Here is a 19,128-nt window from a genome sequence, read left to right as displayed (position 1 = left end):
AACGATCAATAGTATAATTTATGCTTTTTTTTCTATTTGAATAGTATAGTTTGTCTTTTTTTTTTTTTTTTTTTTTTTTCTATTTGATGTGATTACTACCCGCTGTCCACGAAGCTTTGTGACTTTTACAACATCGGAATATTTGGGTCTGGGCACTCAAAAAAGCAAATTCGAATTTTTGGGGGAATCTTAACACGCGGCTAAGAGTAAAAAATGTTGCATTTCAGGATGGAATCGGTAGAAGAAAATTTGTATTTTTTTTCTAACAAAATTATAGAAAATATGTTCATTTTTTATTTGTTTGTCTTTGAAAGTCACCTTTTTTATATAATTATAAACAATAATTATATATTTATATGATTATTTGCTCCTATTTATTTATAATTGACATGCATATAAAATTTTATTCAAGAAAAGAATATGATCGTATACACGAGATAGTTTTAGAAAAAAAAAAATTTTTTATGTATTCCTTTATTATGATACCAATATAACCAATATCTGAATGAAAATATGGTCACAAACCCTCAATATAATAAAGAAATACTAGTACATAAACTGGATTAAAAGACAACAGTTCATACGATTTGGGACACCAAATCGTCATGTTGAGTTGATCTGTCATCCACAAGCACGAGAAATCTATCCTATCTTGAAAGGAAAATGGTCCTACCACTCACAAGCCATGGCATCTCTTCCCTTTAAGTTTTCTATATATTCCCACATTTGTTCAATCTATAGTTCCAATATCACAGCCTAAAATCACAAAAGCATTAAAGCATAGATGAAGCCTCAAAGCCTCTCCAATGATGATTCTCTGATAGTTGAATCAGAGGGAACGATAAGGAAAATATTGAAGCAAGTGTGCCAGGCGGCCACGGACGCCATGGTTAGAAATGGGGTTCAAAGGGGGCATAGGGTTCTGATTTCGAAAGAAATCGGGAGACGAAACGGGAGCTACTCTACTGAAGACCCCATTAGAACCATAATGTTCTTGGGTTCCTGGAGCCACACCTAGCCAGGCTTTGGGTTGAGGTGTTTCAGGAAAATATATATTGTAACTATATTGGTTGATGGAGCAAAAGTATCAAATATTGTAGAAATAAAGAAAGACAAAACTATATATTGTTAATTATGACCTGTTTGATGAGGAAATGAAGTGATTTATATATTGTTGATGTCCTAAAATACTTTTGCAAATTCCTTTTTCTTCTCGTTAAAAAAAAATAAAAGAAGTGAAGATCGAAGAGAAATGAACTTGCTGCAATTATAGAGTTCATAACTTATAATCAAGCTTAAGCAGAGTATTATTGTCTTAAGAAAACCATTTTTTTCATATATAGTTTCAATATTTGGAGCTTGAACGATATGTCGAAGTTAAGGGCTTACTGAATTGATTTTTTTTTTTTTTTAAATATAATCAATAAAAATTATATTTAATAAGTTTTAAACATAATTATTATAAATTATAAATATTTTAAAAAACGTAATTTTTATTTTAAATTTTTTCTCATTATAATTCTCTTTTTCTTTTTCTAGGTGACTTATCTTATTTTTCTTTCATCAAAAGATCCATATTTTTTTCACTTTATTTTAAAGATGTAAATTTATAGAATTAATATGTAAATTTTATAAAATTTTTCTCATTCTAAAAAAGTCATGTAAAAAAAAAAAAAGGAAAAATGAAAGAGAGCGGTGCCAAACGTCAGCAGCTGCCTCACCTTAACGCTATGGGCTGTTGAAATTCAATGAATCGTTGTTGCCAATCTTAGACCGCTCTTCTCCACCGCAATCTATCCACCCAAATGGCGTCTCCATCTGATCACAAAGCCACCATCATCGACGGCAAAGCCATCGCTCAGACAATCAGATCTGAAATTGCCGCCGAGGTGCGCCAGCTCTCCCAGAAATACGGCAAGGTAAGGGTATAAACTAGTGTTTTTGAATTTGATTTGGCAAAGGGTCAATAATTTCATTTAATTTATTATGGGTAGATTGGGAAAGTTGATGTTACTCTATCCAGGTGCCAGGGCTAGCTGTGTTAATTGTTGGGAATAGGAAAGATTCTCAAAGCTATGTGGGAATGAAGAGAAAAGCCTGTGCTGAAGTTGGGATTAAGTCTTTTGATGTGGACCTCCCTGAGGACGTACCGGAATCCGAGTTGATCAGCAAAGTTCACGAGTTAAATTCAAATCCTGATGTACATGGTTGGTTAATGTTTCTAGCTTTATATCAATGAAGATATAAAACCTTGAGATTACTTTTAAGTTTCCTGAAGGAAAAAAAATGCATTTTTGATTGGTGGGAAATGTAAAAATCTTAGCTTTTTGTAGATCAATTGCTTTGTTTTTAATGTTGTATTTTTTGTTGCGTTAATAGGTATATTGGTTCAGCTCCCCTTACCAAAGCACATAAATGAAGAGAAAGTTCTGAGTGAAATCAGTCTTGAGAAAGATGTAGATGGTTTTCATCCTTTGAATATTGGCAAACTTGCAATGAAAGGCCGAGAACCCCTTTTCCATCCTTGTACTCCCAAGGCAATTTTACCATGCTGTCAAATATTGTAATAATGATTTTTCTAGTTCTTTTGCGAAGAATATTTTTTTAATAGTTTACCCTCTTTTTCTGCAGGGTTGCCTTGAACTGCTATCGAGAAGTGGTATAAGCATAAGGGGAAAACAGGCTGTTGTTGTGGGTCGAAGTAACATAGTTGGATTGCCTGTTTCTTTGCTGCTGCTTAAGGCAGATGCTACTGTTAGCATTGTTCATTCACGTACTCCAGATCCTGAAAGGCTAGTTCGTGAAGCTGACATTATTATCGCTGCAGCAGGACAAGCTATGATGGTAACTATATATTTTGCTTTTTAGCTGCACAAACCATTTAAATTATTCTGTTCTAGCCTAGCATATTCAATTATTTATCCTTGTATTTGCTTCTCCCATTAGATTTTAGCACCCAGGTTTAGTTATAGCTTAATTTTGCTGAGTAATAGTGTTGGCTGGGTCCTGTTGGATTATGACATGATTATGAAATACAAGAAAACACTTTACTTGAAGCACTACACAACCTCAAATATCCTTAATATTACCTTGTTTGAAACTTTGAATGTATTTATCTAGGAAAAAAAGGGAAAAATAAAAGGGAACCTTAATTGTTGTTTGGTTTGCTGCGGATCAAAGAATTGATCCTCAATTCCTCTGCGTGGGCTTCATCATTTATGTTTGCAGAATGATGTTACTTTGGTTGTTCTGAAATGGTATGGTTTGTTCATTTTTAAATTCTTCTATTTAACTTCCAGATCAAAGGCAGTTGGATCAAACCTGGGGCTGCAGTTATTGATGTTGGAACAAATGCTGTTGATGACCCAACTAAGAAGGCAGGATACAGGTTAGTGGGAGATGTGGATTTCCAGGAAGCATGTAAGGTTGCTGGATGGATAACTCCTGTTCCTGGTGGTGTTGGCCCAATGACGGTTGCAATGCTGCTCAGGAATACCATAGACGGTGCGAAGCGTGTGATTGAGCAGTGAGAGGTCTCTCATTTCATCATTGTTTACTTAATAATAAAAGTTGCTTACCACTCAGTTGGATCTCTAACTTCAAATGGAACAAAAAATACTTTTTTTTCAAGTACGTTGCTCCCTCCCATACTCAAAAGTTTAGTATATTTATTTTCTATTGCCAAATTCTGAAAACAAGTTGAAATGCAATTTCAGGTACTTTACAGAGCTGCTTTAAGACTTTGGGATTTATCTGTTGCTTTTTTAAACATGGTTACGATTTCTTTCTGTAAATTCTAACCATTTCATTTGACTAGTTCATTCGCTCCACCAAAATAACATCCCTCTCAACTTTCTGCTTGAAGTAGTTTCTTTCTATAAAGTTGTTGAAATCTAGTAGCCTGTAGCCTATGCCTGGAAAGAATGAGTAAAAAGGAAGGAAAGGAAATAGAGGCAGGGCATCATCGGACTCCACCCTACCAGTCTACACTATTGGACTATTCCCTAATGACAATTGAGAATCCTTGTTCTGTCTGATAAGAGAAAGAGAATGGCTAAAATGCTTGATTGAGCACATGGTCTACCTAGGCTAAATGGTAGTTTCAAATATTGACCATAATTTCTAGGATGCTTTCTTTCATAACTGGAATGAAATATTGCTAGCGAGTTTTGCACTGTGCATTCCCTGTTTCACCTGTTTCACATAGGAGTTTTGCCTATCTGTCAGGGTCGCCTTAACAATCCACGGTTGCAAATCTCACCAATCGTCTCATACAATTGGCGAACCTACCTGGCAGGCGCAGTAAGAAAGATGAAGGTTTCATAGTACCATTGCAACTTGGAGCAGAGGATTTAATTAGCTAAGAGCTTTGATGCATTATTAGATGGCAATAAGACATATATATATATATATATGTATTATATACACATATATATATATATATGTATATATAGATAAAAAATGCATGTAAAGAAACACATGCAGATTATATGGTACTAGTGATTTGAACAATAAATAATATAGCAGCTTTGGGATTATATTATTTGATTGAGCAGTAGTCAGGCATTTTGCACATTATTTATATCTACTCGTTATTTGGTCCCGTCTAAACTCTAGGGCCGTCTTTGTTTTGGAGGTTCTTTGAAGCTGGGCTCTGTTTCTCTGGTCTGGAGTCGTCTTCTTTTTTTCTTTTCTTTTTTTTTTTTTGGCTTTTTTGTTCTCTGGTATTTGTTTTATTAGCTGGAGTTTTAGTCTGATATCGCCATGCTGCAGAGATTTCGTATGTTTTAGTACTATTTTGTAGTAAGAAAATGCCTCTTCTAGCTAAGCAATGCCCCCAATTGTTGGCTGGTGCAGGCCACCACCATACATTTGGTTGCAAAATTAGCTTCGCGAGGGGCTAAATTAGACATGTCTACAGGCCTGGTGGACGAGTCAGATCAGGCCCGGATATTAAATTATTAATAAAAAATATAGCTACAAATATTTATATTTTAATAATATTTTATTTTTTTAAAAAAAATTGAGCTTTTTATCGTATGGGCCTGGGTAAGAGATTTAACAAATTGCTTGGGCTTGGCTTACCCGGCCCATGAACAGTTCTAGGCTCAATCAATTTATTCTTTCTCGGGCTGATCCTGAAGGAGTAAACGACATTGAATGGGCTCTGGCAGGTAGAGGTGAGCAAAAGCCGATCTGAACCGATTAAATCGATTGAAACAGAGTAAATTTGATTGAATTGATTCGATTTATTTGATTTTAATTATAATCATTTTTTTAAATCAATTAAATTAATTAATTAGGTTTTTTATTTTTAAAATTGATAATCGAATTGATTGAATTAATTGATTTTTTAATAAGTAAAAGTAAAAAAATTGAGATAAATATTTTTATTTTTTTTCTTGTGAAGTATTGTTAAAATTATTAAAATTTTTAATCATTTAGTTTGAATGATATTTGAGTTTAAGTTTTACTGAATTAAATTTATGATTAAATAATTATTCATAATAAAAAAAATAAAAAATTCATTATTTAATCGAATCGATCTAATCAAATCGATTTTGATCAATTCAATTATAATAAATTATTTAATAATATTCAATCAATTTAATTATTTATTAAATAAAAATTAATTAAATCGATTATTAATTTTTTAAAATCAAATTAATTAATTCGATCAATTACTCATTTTTACTGACAAGGGCTTAAATCTTACTTTTAGCCTTATGGTTATTCGTAGCATGCCAAAATTTTAAAGTTTTCTTGTCAAAGGAGGTACAAAAAATTTATGGGAAAAGGTAGAGCCATTAAGTTAGATATGGACGAACGCACGTACCTTTTTCTTGGTATACTTTTACAATTTTATTAGTTATTTTTTGTTATTTGCCTTTTTTTTTTTTTTGTTTTTGAAAATTTTTGCTATACAGAAAACAAAAGTAAATGGTTAAAAACAATGCAAGAATTGATTAGTTGAAATAGGTAAAAATAATTAAAATGTATAGCATAATTTGTAAGAGCGAAATCATGCATTTTATCTTTTTTACTACCCAAAGTAAAAACCAATTAATAAAAACCCCCCCATGAAACAGTACCTTATTTTCTGCTTACTCCCTCTCTAATTTTTTTTTTGTTTTCAAGCTTTCTTGCTACATCATTTTAGATTTTCTGGATGATCCAAATCTTTGCAGCGCAAGGCTTTACATAGGCTGAAAAATCTTCTTCTCAGCAAACCATATTACAAGGCATTGGGTGTTGCTTTCATCGCGCAAGCCAAGTTTTCAAAATCGGCGCAGATTTCTTCTACCACATTTTCAGCTGTTTATTTCAGCATTTGAGGTTGCCTTATTTTTTCTTCTTCAAATTGCGCCGCTTCTGTGAAGATTTATATTGGTTCACAAAACTTAATTATTTCGGTTTGTCTTATCAAGCCACAATGAAGAATAACCATAGAATATCGATGAAAAATTATGTCAATATTACCATTTTCTCTGATGGTGATTTTGATTTGATGATAGCGTATGAGAGTGGCTTAGCTAAATGGTGACTGGTGAGTTTGAATTTTCAACTAGTAATTAAGAAAGGGTGAGTAATGGTCCAACGTCACCGCTTGAACTTTTGGATGTGGATAACTTTTAAAATGGTTTTAATCCATTAGGATGGTTTAGGGTCTTAAATGCTTACTCAATCGTTTTAGATCGATGGATTGAATTGTTGGATTGCTATTTGGACTGGTTAAAAGTATGCAGATTCTAGAAACGATAGGAAAAAATGTAATACCATTTGTACACAAATATTTTGTTTTAGTCTAGAATTTAGTTTTTATTATTTTTTATATCTTACTATTTTATTTGTTCATTTATTCTGCTTTATCATAGGTGAATAAGAATGTGTACTATAATGTTCAAATTTGAAGATTTTTTTAACTTATTGATGGTAAATGTGAATTTTTTTGTTAATTTAATAAGTAATTTTAATACGAATTTTAATGTGGATTTATAAATTTGGACTATGTATTTATAATTTTTAATTTATGATATCAAAAAATTACTATTTATTTATATTTTATCTAAAAAGTTTTAGGATTTCAAATTTATCATGGACCGCAATGAACCAATCCTTAAAGGTGGTCCGTGATCTCATAAAATCAATCATGGACCAACCCTTCAAGGTGGTCTGTAATCTCATAAAATTAATTATGGACATGTTCGTTGTGCAAAAATTTCAGAATCCACCATATATAGGTAATTCATAATCCTAATTTTAGAATCCCCCACTTGATAAGGCTTACCTCTATTAGGAATGGTTAAAAGTGATAAATTTAATCTGTTTGTGCTTTGATTCCTTCATTTCAACTTGAATTGGCAATTCAATTTTATCTTAACTTGAATTGAAAATTTTTGAATTAGAATAGTTAATACAATACACCTAGCATTCAGTCCACTCTTGCTCCAAATATTATTTAATTAATAAAACTATTTTATTTAAATTTAATTATAAAATATATTTAAAAATATACAAATATTTTTAAGTTTTAATGTTTTTTAAAATAGTACATATTAAGCTTTTTCAGACTTCCTATCAAATAGAGCCTTGGACAAGATTTTGAGAAGACTAATGAAACTTTCATTCAATCATTTTATGTTACAGCTTAAAATAATAATTAGATTGCTCTGTTGTTACATTTAACATGATTTCTTGTTCACTTTTTTTTTTTTTAATAACATTTGGACGTCGGAGTATGTAACTAGAACAAGCTTTGCTAAGTTATTTGCTTCTAGTTGTAAGATTTTGACGAAAGTTTTAGACCATAAATCTAAGTCTAACATTAATTCACTTTGCAATCCTAATTTCAACCTACATTTATGTTGCATACACATCTAACAGGTTATTATTTTTGGAATCTGACTCTCTCAATCTCTCTTAATTACATTTTCACCATTTTTCTTTATAAAAGCTCCCTCCTGCACCCATCTCTCAAAACAGGTATATATGAATCAGGTGCTTTTTAAGTAATCAAACAAAATGGCTCATCGATCTTGCTTGTCTGCCTTCCTGCTGCTTCTTCTTGCATTGGAATTCGTTACGGTTATGGGGGTTACTCTTCCTCAGTGCAGAGGGATTGTGGCTAGCGATATAGACCGAGTTCAATTCGCCCTCAACTTGGAATTCTTCGAAGCAGAATTTTTTCTGTTTGGTGCACTTGGTAAGGGGGTGGATGATTTCGAACCTTCTTTTGCCCAAGGCGGTCCTCCTCCAGTGGGTGCAAGGATAGCCAATCTTGATCCAACCATCCGTTCAATTATCGAGGAATTTGGTTATCAGGAAATTGGACATCTCAGGTTCCCTTGCGGCTAGATCCCACCTTTGCTATATATTTTTGCATGACAGTACTGCTACTAATTGGAACAAATCATGCATTAATCAATGACGACATTAAACAATTATTTTGCAGGTCCATCATAAGAACCGTAGGAGGAATTCCGAGACCTCTACTGAATTTAACCGTTCAGGCTTTCACCGAAGTAGTTAACCTAGCAACGAATACCACATTATCTCCTCCATTCGATCCGTACGCCAACTCTCTCAACTTTCTCTTGGCATCGTACGTTATCCCTTATGTGGGACTTGTAGGTTATGTTGGCACTATTCCTAACCTTGTCAGCAGCAACAATCGAGCCGTAAAAACCTTAATTTCTCTGTTGAATCTGTCTAAAATGTCACCTTAACTAATTTCTGTGTCGAGAAATTTTATATTTTATGTCCTAATTTTTGTTTTTATGGTATACTTGTTGGTGTAGCTGGTTGCTTCTTTGTTGGGAGTGGAGGCTGGACAAGACGCAGTTATACGAGCATTACTGTACCAGAGGGCTAATGAGATAGTCATACCATATGGATTGACCGTAGCAAATTTCACTAACCACATTTCAGAACTTCGGAACCGGCTTGCCATGTGCGGGGTAAAGGATGAAGGTTTAATAGTACCATTGCAACTGGGAGCAGAGAATCGAACTACCAGTAACATCCTATCGGCGGATGCTAATTCCCTTTCGTATTCACGGACACCAACGGAAATTTTGAGGATACTATACGGAAGCGGCAACGAGAGTAGGCCTGGTGGATTTCTTCCTAATGGTGGATCTGGGCGAATTGCCATGACATTCCTTCGCTGAATATATATATATATCATAGAAAAGCTTGGGAGAAAATAATACTGCTTGATCAGTAATATTATCAAAGACTTATAATTAGGATGGTTTAATTATAAAATAATACGCATTTGAGATTATATAATTATAGACGATGTGAAAATCTCGAGTGGATTTATATATATATTATAATAAAAATTACTATAAAATTCTTAGACATATGCGTTATTTTAATAATGAAGGTAATTAGTTTCAAGCAGTTTATAAATATGGAAGTAAAATCTTAAATCTTAAATCAAAATTGCCGCAAACACAAAACAAAGGGTCAAAGACTCAGTTTTGTTATTAGTTTGGACTTCGGTTGCTTGGTTGGGTAAACATAGAATATTTGAACTTTCTTATATGATGCAAAGTTTTTATTTTTGTTTGATGAATAGACCTTTCTATTTTTAATAATTCATTCAATGATACACACAACATAATTAAGAAGAAAGTAAATGACTGTTAGTTGAGATGTTGACTTACATAATAGCAGAAGTAGGTTGTGAACGTGTAACTTGAATTCTCAAATTTAAGCAATATATATATATATATATATATAAAGTAAGTTGAAAATTAAGATTTCGACTTATGATCAAATTTAGGACTCGTAATTTACAATGTCATACACTTTTAATTCCCCATGTGTGATTAATATGAGAGTCCACCCAAAGTTTGAAGCCTCTTCTTAATTAGAGTCTGTATTTCTTTATGATCAAACTAGTTGTTGGTGCATTGATGCTAAATATTACTAATAGTCATCATTGTAAAATGTTTAAAAGAATATGAGGTTTAGTTTGAATGATCCGTCCATATATTTTGAAAGATGGATTCAACAAGATTGATATTTAATTTTTAGTACTTGCAAATTTCTTTTCTTTAATTCCCTTAAGCCTTAGACCTTTTTATATAAAAAAAAAAAATTATTTAAGAGATAATGGATTAGAACAATCTCTAGATATATCATTTTAAGTCTATAAAAACTTGAGGCACACAATATATCGTTCTTAATTTTTAATAGTAAGTTATTTAATGTAAAAAGAGATTCAATTATGTAAATTCCAAAGATATATTTTAAAATATTTAGGTTGTGAGATGCAACAAATTCATCTTATTATTATTGTTATTTTTATAAAAGAGGCCGTGATTTGGGAAAAATTAGAAAGAGAAATTTGCAATTAGATTTAGAGATTGAATCTCAATTTTGCTAAAATTCAACTTTTAAAAAAAGTGAATGAATCATTTGAATTAGCACTCAACTTTAAATTCACATTATTTATAATGAAACTTTTCCCAGCTTAAAATTAACTGCATGTAACTATATATACCAACTTCTTTCTCTCCATTTTAAATTATAAACCTTCTTACTTATTTTCTAAGAATCTTTTCATAGAAATTAAGGCAGCTTTCAAAGTGGAATCGGGCACGACTGTGATGAGGATTGATAGATATACAAAGTTTGATGTTCCTTCTCGCCTTCTTCAATTATTGAACTAATTGTAACTTTAAATTACTGTAATTTGTTGCTTACTACCAACTCCATCGACAAATTTATTAAATTAGTTTGAAATACGCATCATGTAAGCTCTTGCGCTAACTTGTGTCAATTGACAATAACATGCGTCTAGCAATTACCACCTAAAAATGAATAAGAAAAAATTGGAGTTAGCAGTTTGCGGTCGCATTATAAGATAATTTGCTTAACCAATTGCTAAACGCAAGGCATTTCTAACCATAAGTTGATAAGAGTAGTTATTTCGAGTATAGCTATTGCTTGCAGTCTTCAAAAACATTAGGGAAACTTGGCAAAAACTCAGAGTTAATATCCCAACATGGCATGCACATACATTTTTCTTGTAAAACGAATCCCAAGTGTGGGGATTTTACACTGTGTAAAAGCTACTTATATATATACTAGTCCATTCATACATGCACGTAACAAAATTGGATAGTACGATCAATTTACTTAGAAAATGGCTAGTGCATCAACCTCCTATGCTCGAATTCTCTTTCTACTTTCATTGCAACTCATCACGGTCGCAGTTATTGCTCATCATGATTGTGGACCTTTCGAGGCCAACGATAGGGATCGAATTCAATTTGCTCAAAACTTGGAATTCCTAGAAGCAGAATATTTCACTTATGATGCACTTGGGAAAGGTCTAGACGCTTTTGCTCCAGAATTGGCTAAGGGTGGACCTCCTCCAATTGGTGCCAGGAAGGCCAATCTTGATCCTGTTACTCGTCAAATTATCGAGGAATTTGGTTATCAGGAAATTGGTCATCTCAGGTAAAATTAATTAGGCAGCTAAACATCTCCTCTTAGCAGTAACATGTTGAAATGAATAAAACATTTTTGTCTATATTTGCAGGGCCATTGTGACAACAGTAGGTGGAATACCAAGGCCTCTGTTAGATATCAGCTCTGAAAATTTTGCCAAACTATTTGACAAAGCAGTAGGGTACTGTCTGGATCCTCCATTCGACCCTTATGCCGACACCGCCAACTTTCTCACAGCATCATATGCTATCCCTTATATGGGACTCGTAGGCTATGTCGGTACTATCCCATACCTCGCCAACTACACTTCAAGAAGGGTAAAGACTAAACAACAGTCCCTTTCTATCCTATTCATCCATACCCACTGTTTAAATCGTGAACTTTATATATAAAATTTCTCATAATTTGCTTGAATTTTCTGTTGACACTTCAGATATTTAAGACTATTTTTAATTACTCTTATAGTTGGTTGCGTCACTGTTGGGGGTGGAATCTGGACAAGATGCAGTTTTACGAGCATTGCTCTATGGGAAAGCCTGTGAAAAAGTGGTAACTTATGACATAACAGTGGCTGACTTCACAAACGTGATATCAGGGCTAAGAAACCAGCTTGCCAAGTGCGATATCAAAGATGAAGGTCTAATAGTACCCTTGAAGCTTGGGGCTGAGAACCGAACTACAAGTAACATCCTGTCAGCTGACACCAATTCACTCTCCTATGCAAGAACTCCGCCAGAGATTCTAAGGGTAGTGTACGGAGATGGCGATGAGCATAAGCCTGGTGGGTTCTTTCCTGAGGGTGCAAATGGGAAAATTGCAAGATCCTACCTCTCTGAACATCATAAAGATTAGCTCTCGTTCATTTATTTAAAACCTCTCAGCTATGTTATAGTATACATATACGCTTTGATAAGCTTTAAATTATTAGAATAATCTGGCAGATGTTAGGTTGAATGTATTGGTTATTGGAAACTAGCTAGTAACTATTAATGATTCGCATTTGATAGTAACCACATGATCTACCTTTTGCTTGCAGTGTTCTTTTGTTTTATGTGGATTTATTAAAGACCCATGTCTCAAATATTACTTGGGCAGCTTAAGCCCAAAAAAATGCAGAAACCAACCCTTTTTTCAATGATTTTGTGGCCCAAAAAGTAAACGGTGAGACTGAGAGAAAAGTGAGTAACTTCTAAATTGACTTTCCTGAGTTTGCCTCTACTTTCGAGATGGCATATTTGAAATTTCTTGGTCTAGGGCTTGTGTTTGTTAGTGGCATGCAGTTACACCAAAACATCAGAGATGGGGCAGATATTTTTTATCAGCCCCTCAAAATGCAAACATCTGACCAAAAAAAAAAAAAAGAGGGAATAATTAACATTAATTAATTTCTTAATCTGGTCCCACCTGATCAACAACCTTATCCACAAAATTTTGCCTTTGAAAATTGCGTACTATATATGGTCACTTTGTCAAGAGAAAGAGCATTTTCCTTTGGCCGATTGCGGTGTCGATTTTCGATAGTAATCGAATCTACTTTCATCCCTGTCTGTCTTTGCTTTTACTCCCTACAACTTTCTAAGTGCATTTTCTTTGGACACTATACTCATTTCCAATTTCACCCTCACTTTTATTCTCATCATTTACACTTTGGACTTTGAAAGCTGTTCTTCTTTGAAAATATGTTCCCAACGATAGACCAATCAAAGTCTAAAGCTCCCAAATATCATCCCAATGGATGCCTCATTCGATGAACTTAAGAGCATGATCCCTTGATAATCCAATTTTTAACACCTTAAACAATCATTAATTGTTAAAATTAAATGATTTTACAATCTTTTTCAAGGATTAAACACAATATTTATAGTGTTGGATTTGACATCAATATTGCGCTAAAAAAGATGATATTTCATAGCGTACCCCCCTTTGAAGTTGTTTAGAAGTCGCTTTCTTCTTTTTCATTGTACTCGTAAATTTCTTTTGGAAGTGGGCAGTATAGTAATGACACTGCATGTGGTGAGGGGAGCGAGGGTGATCTTAGAGGGGACAATACTTGTTTTTCACACGAAAAAATATCCTTCTTCCATTGGAGATCTTATCTTCTTAAATGAATATATTATCACTTGAAAGGATGTTAAAGAGAAATCTATATAAAGAGATTATATATATATATATATATATATATATAAACTCAGATATAAATACAGGTTTGCAGTCCATTAACACAAGTCAAAATCATGTGATTTATTAGTAAATTATTAAAATTTTAATTTCAGTGAGCAAAATATAATTTAATAATCTTAAATATTAAATTATGATAATTTCTACAACATTGTTTACATATTCAATTTGTATCTTTTTTTTAGTATAAATGTGATTGAAATTTTATTTTTAAAAATTTTATTTAATTAATTTATATAATTATTTTTAAAAATTACATTTAATAAATATAAAATTCAAATTCAACATTTATAATTTTTTCTCCTATCACACACGATCTCTTTAATATAAAAAATAATTTATATTTCAAACATTCAAGTTTGCGAGCTGTATATTATCCATTTGAGTCGAGTGGTAGTTATAAGCTGGTTCAAGATCAAACAAGACAGATGATTACCCTAATCCTAGGTACAAACATTATTTACTAGTCGTACCACTTAACAACCATACGGATTATAATGCCCTTGCAGCAAGATCGAAATGTGAGTCATGTGAACGTCTTCTCCCTCCCAGAAACACGACAGATTCCAGACAATTTTGTTGAAAGCAAAGCTTCATGGCATTGGATTTGGCACCTCTTCTCAATCCATCATTTCAAATTGAATTGGAGAGAAAGAAAGAGAGAGAGAGAGAGTGCATGCGCATCATGGGGCACGCTGGAGCTAGAATTATCGGAGTAAATGGTTAAGTTATGATTATGTACAAAGACTGCACGGATTTCAAACCCGGTGGGGCACTTGCAAAGACCCGTGGAAAAAAAAAAGTAAGGAAAATCAAAAGCTACAGAATTAATGTCAAATTTATAAATTGAACTGGACTGTTGGATTGGACGGATGGGTATGAATACAATTGTGATTGCGACTGAAATAAAGCTCAGTGCCAAATTATCCGGAAAATTTCATCAAAGAACAAATCACGTAATATCTTGGTGACACTTGCTGCACCCGAAAATACCGCAATAAAGCTCATGGCGTTGTGCTGCATGATGGACCAAGCCCCTGTGGCTCTATTTATATACATGCACGTGCACTCAACAGTTGCAGGCTGTTAAATGCTCTTGGAGGAAAAACGAGCTGACGATTAATCCAATAGAAAAATCATGTTTATAGATAGATGATTATATCATATGGAATATTACAGTAAACCGAAAATTTTGCATAAGATTCTGACGTAATCTCACTCGTCTTAGTTCTCGTATGCACTTTCTTTTTGGCCGAAATGTTAATGTGATTAGAATCCAAGTGCTGAGGCCAATGAAACAAAGGCAAAATGCGGCCATTATCACAGTGTGTTATTTTGCTTTGTCTTTTCAAACTAATGTTTCGTTGTTGATAGATAGCAGCTTTCCTAGTCATCCAGTACCAGTACTGCTCCTTTGCGCAAATACGTGCCGTGCCGACAGAAAATCGCTCGATAATATTCTCATGCAACCAACCATTAGCACTTATATAGGGTTATAATCTTATATGCACAACCCTTTACCAAATAATATACTTGTAAGAATTTTTAACTACAAATTTTTACCCTACAAAAATTATCTACACTACCTTTATAATCATTCGCACATAAACAAATTTTTTTTTTTTGAACTTTTTGTAGTTTGACAGAAATTCAGACTTGAAACTTCTTTTTGGACAGAGAGGAATGGCTATTATCAATTTATTAATACCTTGATAGCAACAAAAATTGCATTTAAAGTAGTTAAGAGGATATAATTAATATCAATTTGAATGCAGTTAGTATTATTTAATTATCTAGTGCATCTCTTTAATTACTTTAATCCATCCGGGAATGGAATGAAAAAGCTAAGTTACAATCTGATCTTGTCATCAATACAACAAATTTCTGCAAAATTTATGGGACTAAGGTAGAAAATAGACATATCCAATTGCAAATGATACAGATTGGCCAATGACACATAGCTTTAGTCTGACAATCTGGGCCATCCAATTGCATGTGCTGCCAACCCACGTTAGAAACTACTACAATAATTTAGGTAGATAGACTGAGAAGATAAACCAAACCAAACAAAACAAAGTTTGGATTCGGATATTACTCATTCAAGGGAATCCATTTGGGATCCCTAGGACTACAGAATGATGCCAAGACATGAGAATTAAGCAACTTAAGAGCAGTATTAGACTTTATGCACCTTGGTGTTTTATACTGATTGATTGAGCCCCCTTGGCTGATGAAGAAATCCATCAACACCTCGAATGTTCCAGGCTCAACTACCCGTATCTCAAGTGGTCCCACCGTCCTTTCCCAGCTACGGCATTGCCTATAAACATAATCAAGCTCTTCTTCCACGGTAATGCAACATTCTTCTAGCTGCTTGGCATCAATTGAGGTGGCTGAGTCTATCATTTGAATTTCCCAGAAGAGTACATAATGTCCGGGGACAGTGGATGTATCAGCATAGCTGGTGTATTCTACAAGCAAAGCATTGTAGGGTTCTAACAATATTTTTGCTGTGGTGACGCTTCTGTGAAGATCTTCCTCGTTGGTTTTGTCATTGTCAACACTAAGCACAACATTTCTCCTGCAGATGAATCGGAATTGTGGGGCTTGATTGTGAAATCCAGTCACCTGGAGCACATCTCCAATTCGATATCGATACAGACCTGAATCATTAACCAAGCATCAACTAGTTCAGATGGCGACAACTATGATAGCAACAAGCAGACATTTCTGTTCTAGAAAAGACTTGTCTAATTGTGACTCACAAAAGCAAATCAGTTATCAAGCAAACTAAAGGAAACATGAGTTTTCATGTGGAATTCATGTGAAATAGAAAACTGGACATAGAATTGCTGAGATCCATTTTTAGGCTAATTAATTGTCTTAACAAGAAACAAACCTTTTAAAGAATCTCATGTTCTTACCAGCAAAAGTACTAACCACCAATTCATAATAGCAGCCAACTTTAACATTCACCAAATCCATAAGTCTGTCATTCAGCATCCCCTCCTCTTCATCTATGTCCATGGAAAATGTTCCATTTTCTGCCAATGGTAAAAACTCAAAGTAACCCATGTTAGGCAAGAGGGTAAATGCTACTTCTGCGGGGTCACATAAGGGTTTCAAGTTGACACCAAAGTAACACTCAGAGGAAGCATACATGGTACAAACCAAAGGCAACTTCCCTGCACTGTAATACTCAAGAGCTGGTATATACTGTGCCATGGAGCCAGTGACTACAGTCTCAATGTACTTGGCCCTAGGCCAAAGGTGACACAGGATTCCTTTCCAAGATGGACAGCTACAAATGCCCTCAATCTCATCTGCTAGATGGGGGTTCGGTGATGATAGTAAGGATATCATTGATGACCGGCATGCAGGGTCTATGATGGTAAGGTCAAGCTGGCCAGTGCGGATATCATTGCATAGATGAACCCATCTACGCTCAAGAAAAGAGATAGCTCGGAGAAGAGCCGATGCAAATACAGCCCCTAGCCTCATAACCTGGTCACGATGTACTAGACCAGCTAGCAACTGGCAGTACATGCTTTGGTTGCTATCATTGCACAAGATGGCTTGATCTGGGCTTGTAAAATCATTAAATGGGTCTCGTGTTCGGCACTTGAAGTGCTTGCTCTTGTAGTAGCTGGTCAGCACAGTTCGAAATGGCAGGCCACATGGTAGAGACATTTCAGCCTTGACAAAGTATAGATACATGGCCTTGCCCTCATCGAGACCGGAAATGTACCTGAAAATCAAAATGTCAATACAGACATCATTTGAACCAAAAGGTTGCATGTCATTGGATAAATCAACCTTAGTGTGTCACTGAGAATTTCTTTATTCAGTTCTGAATCTTTTTTATGATCATTATATATGAGACACTACAAAAGTGCTTTCATTAACCTAAATGCTAAAGTGCTGTCTCATTAGGCAAAAAGTCTCAATGCAGATGGAAGCAAAGTTCTTTTCACGCATTAAACACCAACTTGCACTGATAAAATGATCTAAATTCTAAAGAGTAAGAAACTTGTGAATGGATAAAGTTCTTTATACTCCCTCTCTCTCTCTCTCTCCAAAACAAAAAAGAACATAGTTAATGGATTTCACATGGAAGTACTAAATTCTATTCAAACTTTTCTTGTCAAAAATAAGAGAAAGCGAGAGTGAGATGAGGGACTAAAACAAAATATACTAAACCATTTCTGACCCACAATGAATCAGATATTATCTATAGACCCACTATGCTTTCACTCTAGGAGGCTTTCTCATGCAAGAACTCCTACATGCTTCACCAATATTTGTTTTAACCTGAAAAGTTTTGATGAATTCAACTCAAGTGAGGCGTTATTTTCTAAAAGTTCTAAGTTTGCAGCCAATTCTTCTCACAATCTTGTCAATGGATGGTAAGGTGTACCCTTCAAGCACTATACAGTTCGGATTTATCTGCACCAAATCATATCTCATCCTTAGACCTTGCTCAGAATGGAGAATCCAAAACTTATGCTGGATAGCGAAGATCCAATGAACTTTTAAAAAAACATGGGATAACATCTTCTTAAGAATAGAAGGTTCAAGAAACCCTTCCTAGAGGATGAAACTGCTACCTAGTCCAACACGTGAGCAAACACACATGCACACACATCTAGAGACACATTGATGGAATTAATGGAGATCACTATAGAGAAAAAAAAAAAGAAAAAGAAAAAGATGTAAGGTTACTGGTTCATAATTGGCATGATGAGATTATAAAGAAAGGTGCGACGGTCAAGATCTTCAGATATTGATGGAATTAATTTAGGCTCTCCAGCAGAGGTCCCTGAGCTGCAAATTGAGAAACATGTTTCCATTAACTTATGGCATAGGACAGAAAACACGTCCAAAAGTTAGAAACAAAGAACAAGCAATAATGTTCAAAAGAGCGGAGACAGTAAGAGAAAGGAAACCTGCACAACATTTCAGTTATGGGCTGACCAGTAATGAGGGAAGAGTCTTCACCATTAGCAATTCTCTGGATATAAGGATGGATATTCTTGTAGGTAATAACTGGGACACAACTTTTAAACTCAGAAACATCTTTAGATCCTTTCATAAACTTGTTCAAATACTCAGTTTCCACATTTCTCTTTAATATTTCTTTCAGTATGTCATACTGGACTTCACCAGCCTTTGCTGTTAACTTTTCAATCTCCTTCAAGGCATCCTCACCCTTATACTCCAGCTTCTTCCCATCCATGTTAAGATTAAAAAGGAATGAGTAGAGAGTCTACAGAAGAAATAAGAGGAGCAATACTTCTCGATCAAAACTTACAAAACTAGAAGGTCTATATATAATGACTTTGGTTTTGCCATGTTCCTGTTGATGAACATATTTTCTCTCTACATCGTTATAAGCCTATCATCAGATGTTATATTGTGCTGATTTCTTTTTTTTTTTTTTTTTGGATAAATTGATATTGTGCTGATTTGATCTGGACCGTGGAC

General features: G+C 34.2%; 4 protein-coding genes across 5 annotated transcripts; 3 read left to right on the top strand and 1 right to left on the bottom strand.

Moving 5' to 3' along the window:
* The first annotated feature begins 1,634 nt into the window (after positions 1–1,634).
* Positions 1,635–4,543, top strand: LOC111305092 (bifunctional protein FolD 2-like). Of its 2 annotated transcripts, none has more exons than XR_002691937.2 (6): positions 1,635–1,919; positions 2,024–2,207; positions 2,380–2,537; positions 2,632–2,844; positions 3,300–3,630; positions 4,228–4,543. XR_002691937.2 is itself a non-coding variant. In XM_022902288.2 (6 exons), exons 1-5 carry the CDS (start codon positions 1,806–1,808, stop codon positions 3,528–3,530), a joined length of 900 nt encoding a protein of 299 aa, XP_022758023.1. In that variant the 5' UTR covers positions 1,645–1,805; the 3' UTR covers positions 3,531–3,533; positions 4,228–4,543. The 2 variants fall into 2 exon arrangements, 1 of the variants encoding a protein (XP_022758023.1); XM_022902288.2 differs by having other exon boundaries at positions 1,645–1,919; positions 3,300–3,533.
* Positions 4,544–7,901: 3,358 nt separating this feature from the next.
* LOC111305091 (ferritin-like catalase Nec2) lies at positions 7,902–9,363 on the top strand. The gene is made up of 3 exons (XM_022902287.2): positions 7,902–8,339; positions 8,453–8,678; positions 8,799–9,363. Exons 1-3 carry the CDS (start codon positions 8,023–8,025, stop codon positions 9,168–9,170), a joined length of 915 nt encoding a protein of 304 aa, XP_022758022.2. The 5' UTR covers positions 7,902–8,022; the 3' UTR covers positions 9,171–9,363.
* Positions 9,364–11,122: 1,759 nt separating this feature from the next.
* On the top strand, positions 11,123–12,476 carry LOC111305089 (ferritin-like catalase Nec2). The gene is made up of 3 exons (XM_022902286.2): positions 11,123–11,475; positions 11,558–11,783; positions 11,932–12,476. The coding sequence occupies exons 1-3, from the start codon at positions 11,159–11,161 to the stop codon at positions 12,316–12,318; spliced, it is 930 nt and encodes a 309-aa protein (XP_022758021.1). The 5' UTR covers positions 11,123–11,158; the 3' UTR covers positions 12,319–12,476.
* Positions 12,477–15,476: 3,000 nt separating this feature from the next.
* Positions 15,477–19,027, bottom strand: LOC111306061 (putative indole-3-acetic acid-amido synthetase GH3.9). The gene is made up of 4 exons (XM_022903963.2): positions 18,591–19,027; positions 18,367–18,468; positions 16,569–17,392; positions 15,477–16,307 (listed from the first exon to the last, which is right to left on the bottom strand). The coding sequence occupies exons 1-4, from the start codon at positions 18,878–18,880 to the stop codon at positions 15,736–15,738; spliced, it is 1,788 nt and encodes a 595-aa protein (XP_022759698.2). The 5' UTR covers positions 18,881–19,027; the 3' UTR covers positions 15,477–15,735.
* Positions 19,028–19,128: the final 101 nt, after the last annotated feature.

Source organism: Durio zibethinus, chromosome 21 (assembly GCF_047325235.1).
Source record: "Durio zibethinus cultivar Kanyao isolate XHJ-2024 chromosome 21, ASM4732523v1, whole genome shotgun sequence".
Taxonomy (NCBI): Eukaryota; Viridiplantae; Streptophyta; class Magnoliopsida; order Malvales; family Malvaceae; genus Durio; species Durio zibethinus.
The sequence above is the reverse complement of the archived record's forward strand: the minus strand, read 5'-3'. Positions and strand labels throughout refer to the sequence as shown.